The sequence below is a fragment of the Aegilops tauschii genome, chromosome 6, assembly GCF_002575655.3.
Source record: "Aegilops tauschii subsp. strangulata cultivar AL8/78 chromosome 6, Aet v6.0, whole genome shotgun sequence".
Lineage (NCBI taxonomy): Eukaryota > Viridiplantae > Streptophyta > Magnoliopsida > Poales > Poaceae > Aegilops > Aegilops tauschii.
The window spans coordinates 77,151,095-77,159,007 of record NC_053040.3 but is presented as its reverse complement, the minus strand read 5'-3'; the positions used below and the strand labels follow the sequence as shown (position 1 = coordinate 77,159,007).

The following is a 7,913-nucleotide window of genomic DNA, read 5'->3' as shown; positions in this document are numbered from 1 at the left end:
CTTCAAATAAGATAGCAAAAAAAACACCACATCTCAAAACCCTAGAATAATCAAAACGACAGAACACAACATACAAAAAAATATGGGAGGGATGAAGGAGAAATGACAAAAAGGGGCGATAAATGAACAAAATGCAGGAGAAAAGATGCACCTTAGCAAGCAGATGTGATGGAGAGGAGACTAGCAAGAGAGTGGAGCGACTGAAGAGCAGAGAAACTGAAGAGACAAGAGAGCGGAGGAGGGGAGATGCGGGGATAAGAAAACGCAGGGTGAGCGGGTGAAGGATAAATGGGTTTCGTTGAACCGGACCCGATAAGATAAAACATATCAGCAAAAAGAAAAAGAATAGACGCAAAAGAGCAACACATCCAGCACGAATCTTAGCATAGGATCGGACGACCCACAAATCGACTAACGCAACAAAAAATTCTAGGCACCTGAAATATAGCAAAACCGATATATAATTAGTACTATATGTTATGATGGGTTGAAATGTATCATCGTATGTTATGTGAAATTCCTTAAATGCATTGTCTATACCATCAAACTAGTGTAATTTCGGTAAAGGAAAAACTGTCCATCTGTAGCAAAAAATGGCTCTTAATCAATTTATTTACAGTTAAAATAGTATAAATGGCACTTAAACCCAATTGCATAACAACATAGGGAAACCTCCACTTTAGAGATCTCAAAAAGGAGTCGAATAACTTCTCCATTTTGGTCTCTTCAAAGCCAACATAGTTGAAATGCAGATTAAAATGATATATCGATTTCTTTTAACATTTGAATTTTTAGACAATTGAAGAACCGCCCAGCCTTCAGGTCGGTGCCTATCTGCCTGAACCTGGTGAACTGGTGTTTCCATGTGTCCGTGCGACACCACCACCATCGATCATCACTTGTCTCATGCACCCCCAAAACAATCCCTTGAAACAGCATGCATGCACACCGCGTGCATTTTTCTCTCTAGAAGTTTATTTTGCCGGTACGCATTTTGTTCATCGCTGCACCACATTAGAGCTCGAAATTAATCTTTTAGAATATGTTGTACAGTTGTAGGTAAGATTAAGACGGCCAGAGTTAGAAATGCGTCGTGTCTCGTCTCGGCAATTCATGCCATCTTCGTGTTGCTCGCAACACCCGTCCATGGAACTAACCACGGAACAAACTCACAGATGGTTGAGACCTTGACTATAAATAGATGCATCAGTGAGCATCTCTGAGCCCATCCAAGACTCGCAAGCCAAACTCACTAATCATACACGTACGTGCTTAGCTTAAGCCCTTCCGGCGAAGTCAAGTGCAATGGCGTCGTCCAGCAAGCCCTGCGCCGCCTCCGTCCTCCTCCTGCTGCTGGCCCTCGCCGTCGCCACGGCGGCCGACGCGGCGAAGAAGAGCATCGCGTCGGAGCCCAAGCACATCTTCTCGAGGCCGTCGGGACCCATCATCTCGAGGCCGGCGGCGAAGGACATCATCGCGTCGGAGCCCACCATCCCGAGGCCGGCGGCGGTGGACGTGTCGGCGACGTGCATGGGGTCGCTGCTGGAGCTGAGCCCGTGCCTGGCCTTCTTCAGGGACGCGGGCACGTCCAAGGCGCCGGCGGGGTGCTGCAAGGGCCTGGGCACCATCGTCCGAGACCAGCCGACGTGCCTGTGCCACATCTTCAACCACACCCTGGAGCGGGCCATCGGCGTCGGCATCCCCGTCAACCGCGCGCTCGCCCTCATCCGCGACGTCTGCGGCCTCACGCCGCCCAAGGTTGCCAGCTGCGCCAACGCCGGCGCCGTGCCGCCGCTGTACGTGTGCCCGGCGCCATCGGCCTGATCTCTGCCTATCCAGGTGATCAAACCGGCCGCATCATCACTAGGAGCTTCGATTCCGTGCAACACAGAGCTAGGCTCCTAACTTATTCACTGTTTTTCCTTTGTATTTTTCGTGCAGGAGGAGATGCGTGAGTAAAAGATGGCAGCGCCTCTTCCAAGTCGACCAAGGACGATGCATGCATAAGAATGCAGCTTATTACAGATACTCTCCATACTAATTGGAGTTTCGAATTAACGACACATGCCATGGATATGATACTAGCTACCAGATCGATCCTGGGCATAATGCCAGTACTGTGGTCACAAAAGTATGTACTTGTCTCCACGCATAATGATAAATGAATAAGAAAAAAAAGTATATAATATCTTCAATTGTGCTGCCATGGCGAAAGTCTCTTTCTACACCTGAGCTCCAATGAGCTAGGATGAACAGTAACTCGAAAAACATTTAAAAGATGTTCAAAAATTTTATGGCAAACTTTGACAAATGTTCTAACTTCTAGGAGCTTGGTTTTTACCTTATGGGACAATGCAATTATCTATGTCTTTCAACTCGGCAAAAATTATATGCGACTTCATCAAGAAAAGACTAGCATCATCTTGTTATTACATAATCATTGGCAAAAGAAAACAGCTTTTTCTTGCCTCGCGGAGTAGATAAGATGCTTAACTAGGCCCCTGTGCTTAACATATAAGATTATCCCAAGAATGGACAATACAATTCCCCCAAAAGGAATAGACAGTTCGATCATCACGTACCTACAAAGAGTTGCTTGAGTTTGAGTAGATGGAGCCCACATGGATGCTTGACGATGCGGCGATATTACCCCTCTTCAAACACCCATGTAGAAGCATCCTACACCGTACGCACGCTACGTACGCTAAAAGATACAAAACCGATCAAATTTTCACTAGAATCTTCAACCACCATGTTGGTCAAAAGACTAATCATCAACTCATCTATAAGTGGGGAACAGATCTTCAGCAAGATTAATCGTCGATTCATCATCATACTCTAACTGGGGAACAGACCTTCAGGAACTCGTCGATCTTGGCAGAGTACAGGTGAGGGAAGCTCCTGTAGTGGTCCACATGCGGCGACGAGACAAAATTGTGTGCTGAGACGCTCAGCCCCAGTGATCTCTGCATGTTGATGAAGCTCTCTACACATTCGGCAGGGATCACTCTGTCGGCGGAGCTGTACAGGTAGAACTGGGGGCAGGGCGGCTGCTTATCTGAAAGAACCGAGAGGACCTTGTGCATTCTCCTGAACATGATCAGAAGGGGCAGATAAATATCAGAACATGAAGACGCATCTGGTGTTTCTGTGGTCAATATATTTGGAGATGAAAACCGGTCATTTTGAAATGCATGGTAAAAGGGTATGAGATGAATTAAAGATGCGTCTACGAAAATGAACTATATCCATGCACTAGTTTAACCATACAGTAAGGACGAAAATGGAGAACAACTGAACAAACACGCAGATGCAAGTTGCACACAAGATATTAGTCATCTAGTAGGCTTTTACGCGTAGGGAGCTTAGGATATTTGGCCAGAGAACAGCTTAAGAAGAAACAGGAAACTGGCAACATATCAATCTCAAAAGGCAAGTAACTGCACATAACACACAAAGTTTTTTCTACAAATTACACGTATAATATGGGAAAAGCTTGTGTTCAACCGGCGGATCGCACGCAAGCATCCGCCGGCTCGTCCGTACGACGCGTGTCCTGACGGAGCGATCTTTTTTTCTTTCTTTCGGTCAATGTTGTCGCTGCTTGCCTGTCCACTACATAAGTTTCCGCAGCAAGGTCTCTGTTGCAGCAAAAACTGCAACAAGACCTTTGTTTCAGAAAAGTAAATTTGCAATGAGACCTTTGTTGCAAAAAAATTAAATTGCAACAAGACCTCAGTTGCAAAAAAAAATGAAACAAGACCTCTGTTGCAAAAGAAATATCTTGTAAAAAAATTCGCAACATGACCCGTGTTGCAGAAATTTCCCACAACACGACCTGTGTTGCAATGATAAAAGCTGACGCTCGATCGCTCATTTCGTCGGATCCGACGGATCGCGAGGCGGCGGATCTTTTAAAAATATCCGCCGGTCGACGCGTAGCAGCGCCCATATAATATTCTCCTTAATCCAATCCTCCAACTCTCCAAGGGCAGGTGGATGAAGAAGCAAATACTAAACAATTGAAATGATGTAGGCCCTTTTTTATAGGAATTGAGTCATGGTATGGCTATGTGTACCTAATGATGATTTTAGGCTGCATGTAGATTCCAGACTAGAAGGGTCAACAAGCCATCCCAACAATGAACAATACAAAATAATGCAAATATGTATCCTGCCATCCAGATAGCCTAATTTTCAGGATGCACATACAAAAACTGGTACTGGGAAAGCATATATCCTTAGTTTCTTGACACTGAATAAGCTATTACTTTTCTTTATAATGTTTAGATATGACTGCATGGATTAGTTAGAGTACATAATCTCACTGCTATAAGAACACCCATTGTAACTTTATTTCATTGCATATGCCTTGGCCGACTTTACTACAAACAGCAATGTGAGCTTTCAATACCATGTAACCGAAGCAATAATTATTAATGGTGAATGGACTTACCGGTTTACATCAGGTAGGTGAAGGACAATCTCAAAGAACTTTTGAAGCGTTGAAAGAAGAAAAGTTTCACCCCATGATGGTTTCGTTAACTCTGAGACAGAAGTAACTTTGTTCAAGGCACCATTCAAAGTAGATCCATCAGGAGAGTCAGCTGAAGGTCCTGTTAAAGAACTGCTTTTCTTCAGCATGGCAGCAGAGAAACCAGCAGCCCAGACCTGAGTTTAGGGTATACATGAGAAACTCCAAGTATACAAGTTTGCCTGGTGCAATAGTGTATTACTTACAACGAAATGTTCCACAGACACAAATTTCCCACAGGGCAAAATGGAAGAAGGGGATTCAGCATTTATCACTACCGTTGAAAGCTTATTTCAAGCAAGATATACAAACCTCTGGTCTAATCTCTAGAACTGGCGCCGAGTCTACAATACATCCCTTTATCCTCTCAACTATATCAGCTCTTGATTGTAGATTCTCAAGTACCGCACCATACCTGAAAATAAAATAAAAACAAAAAGTGTTATATCCACGGTAAATTTAAAGCCATGGGCATCAGGTGAAAGAGACGGATAGAGCAAAGCTCTAACTTCAGTTGGGTTTTAAGTAAGATTAATATTTAAAAGTATCCTTAACAACATGCAACGATGCTGTTATCAGACAGAACTATTGGACATTGGACATTGAAGCTCAGTGAGCAAAATTTAACTCCACTGACAGAATAGGCAAGATTTACCAAATCAACCATAGAAACTTGAGTATAGTCTATAACCATGCTGTTATCAGATCCCCACTCTGTTTTATTCAACTTACTCATCCAAAGATCTCCCAGGATATATTATGTATTCTCTTTTGGATAATAACAGTAGGATAGGATCAGCCCTACTGTGAGTACAAGTACAAGGAAAGAACAAAGGCATTAAACTAAGCAATTAAACAAAACACAAGCAGCAGAAAGAGAGTTTCTCCAAAGTATGCTGGCACCCTCTGGTTTCCCCCAACTAGCAACAGCCCTTGTACCCGCGCACGTACAAACAGTACGCCTCCTCTAAGCAGAGTTCTCTTTGATAATAACACACCTACTCGATTCATCAAGCACGTTTTATCCACCAAGCTCATGTAGCAAGCCAACTTGTCACAGCAGAAACATGTGGCACCAAGGACAAGCACCCCATGTCAGTGTGGAATCTAAGGGGCAATCCATGCAAAGGTGCCTACCTAGAATGTGTTATCAACTTGTTTTACCCAGATTTAAAGCCTCCGATTTCTACCAGAACAAACTAATCTCTCTGTAAGTACATAGATAAAAGGTGTTAGCGATAAATTGCTGGTAGGGAGTATTTCATAGCACAAAATCCGATCTTACCTGAATTTAGTTATTACTATTTACCTTGCCATTTCTCCTAGATTATGAACGGTGGTTATTTTTTTAGGAGATTTAATTATACTTATAATGCTATACAAACCAAACAGGAAATGGAGAGTTTCTCCAAAGTATGTTGGGTTGCTGGCACAACAACTTGTTGGTTCCTCCAAACTAGCAACGGATCCCACATTATTGCACGAGCAAAGCATGCGCCTACTCTAACTAGAGATCTCTTCGATAATGGCATGCCTACTGGATCAACCAAGCACGTTTAAGCCACCGACCTCGTGTAGGAAACCACAATGCCACAACTAAAACATGCGGCACCAAGTGCAAGCGCCCCCATGTCAATGTGCACAGGTGCCTAACTAAATTGCGTTATCAACTTGTTTTTTCTTTCAGATTTTAACACTCCACATCCTACAGAGAATCGAAGGACTTGAAAAGGAGGAAGGAGGATTTGTTGTTCCCGTACGCGAGCCAGCCGGTGTTGCTGAAGGTGTGGAAGAGGAGCGTGCGGCTGCGGTCGGCGTCGCACCAGGCGGCGATCTCGGCGGAGAGGTCGGCGACCCTGCGCTCGACGCGGCGGCCGAGGTCGAGCCCCAGGAGCTCGCGGACGGGCACCACGAACCGCACGGACCCGACCCCGCGGTCGCGGTAGAGGTCCGCGTACCTCCGCAGGTGCTTCTGCCGCGCGCCGAGCCAGCCCAGCAGCACTACCAACGCGGGCCCCTCCTCCCTTCCGCCTGCCCCTGCGCCGCCCGCGGAGGTGTCCTGCGGAGGCAGGGCGTCCCACTGGATAAAGGGCTCGGAGTCCGGCGGGAGGAGGTTGAAGGGCGCGTGGCCCTGCCCGGAGGAGGCGGAGGAGGGGAGGGAGATGGAGGAGAGGCCGGCGCGGCCGCGGATGCCGCCGTGGCCGCGCGGGAACGAGAGGGAGCACGCGACGGGCCGCCGCGGCGCGTGGAGGAACGCGGCCGCGCCCCGGCGGTGCGCGGCGGCGGCGAGGAGGCGGACGGAGCAGGCCGCCATCGCCATGGCTGTTCCGCTGCGGCAGTGGCGATGGGGGAGAGAGCACGAGCCGGCCGACGATTTTAATTTTAATGGCACGCGCATGCGCTCACAGTTACAGGGACTCCGCTGGCGCGTGGGGCCCGCATGTCAGCGTGCGCGTGGTACCCGTAGATGGGCTGGGCGGGGAGTGATGGCGCACATGGGCCACGCGGCCTACGGCTGTGCCTGTAATGTGCTGTGCTGTACAGTAGCCAGTAAATTCGCCGGTCCGTGCTTCCTTCATTGTACGGCTGAGGGAGGGTACTACGCCTGCTTGCTACAAAAGATTTGCCTAGTCTCATTTGCCAAATCCTACGAGCATCTACAACCCCGCAAATACTTCTCAACACGTTCGGCTGGACAAGAGAGAAAAAACAAATACTCAATCAGATCACTTAAATTGGCCTTATATGTTCAGACTGTCTGCGAACCCTCGTATCCATCTTCATATGTGTGGGAAGAATATGAGGGCGTCCGCGCCAAAGCCTTGTGCACTTCGAAAATACCAGGCGATGAGTATGGCATGTTTATGCATATATATTCACCGTCAACACACTCCGAAAACACTTTATGAAGACTAGGACCCTCAAGCTACGAGGTTATGCAGTCAAATATCAGGCTTGTGCATGCTATCACACAGCCCTTGCGTCGCTTCCTCCCTAGGGCGATACAGGCGGCGGCTCGGCCACATCCACCGTGCCCCTCCTCCCCCACCCCCTTCCCTCGTCGTCGCTAGTTCGCCCGACGGATCCAGCGGCGGTAGGGCCTCTTCTCCCCGTCGGTTCCTAGGCGCTCGCGAGGGATGATAAGGATCAATGTGATCCAAAAGGGATTTTAGGCCCGATCTTTCACCGCAAGACAATTAGATAGCAAACCTTCTAATCACGGGATCAATCCACGCAACCTGAAGATGAGGAAACGAATCCAGCAAGCAACGTGAAGATGAACAACACGGCTCTAACCTTGGCACGATAATCCTTGATCACACAAGAACCTTCGCGCAATCATCACTTTATTTGATAAACAGCAGCGCCGTCCCGGAGG

At 47.3% G+C, this 7,913-nt stretch overlaps 2 protein-coding genes across 2 annotated transcripts; one reads left to right on the top strand and one right to left on the bottom strand.

The window, feature by feature from the left end:
• The first annotated feature begins 531 nt into the window (after positions 1–531).
• LOC109770501 (non-specific lipid-transfer protein C6-like) lies at positions 532–2,071 on the top strand. Its single transcript, XM_040391952.1, has one exon. It carries the CDS (start codon positions 1,306–1,308, stop codon positions 1,822–1,824), a length of 519 nt encoding a protein of 172 aa, XP_040247886.1. The 5' UTR covers positions 532–1,305; the 3' UTR covers positions 1,825–2,071.
• A 305-nt stretch (positions 2,072–2,376) lies between these two features.
• LOC109770499 (uncharacterized) lies at positions 2,377–6,907 on the bottom strand. The gene is made up of 4 exons (XM_020329203.4): positions 6,295–6,907; positions 4,847–4,949; positions 4,457–4,671; positions 2,377–3,090 (listed from the first exon to the last, which is right to left on the bottom strand). The coding sequence occupies exons 1-4, from the start codon at positions 6,852–6,854 to the stop codon at positions 2,832–2,834; spliced, it is 1,137 nt and encodes a 378-aa protein (XP_020184792.1). The 5' UTR covers positions 6,855–6,907; the 3' UTR covers positions 2,377–2,831.
• Positions 6,908–7,913: the final 1,006 nt, after the last annotated feature.

Bases quoted from the DNA above. Each gene is read 5' to 3' on its own strand.
- LOC109770501 (XM_040391952.1), top strand. From the start codon at position 1,306: ATGGCGTCGTCCAGCAAGCCCTGCGCCGCCTCCGTCCTCCTCCTGCTG.
- LOC109770499 (XM_020329203.4), bottom strand. From the start codon at position 6,854: ATGGCGATGGCGGCCTGCTCCGTCCGCCTCCTCGCCGCCGCCGCGCAC. The intron at 4,950-6,294 runs GTACGGGAACAA...TTTTATTTTCAG, and splicing joins AGCAACACCGGCTGGCTCGC to GTATGGTGCGGTACTTGAGA. The intron at 3,091-4,456 runs GTAAGTCCATTC...GATCATGTTCAG, and splicing joins CACCTACCTGATGTAAACCG to GAGAATGCACAAGGTCCTCT.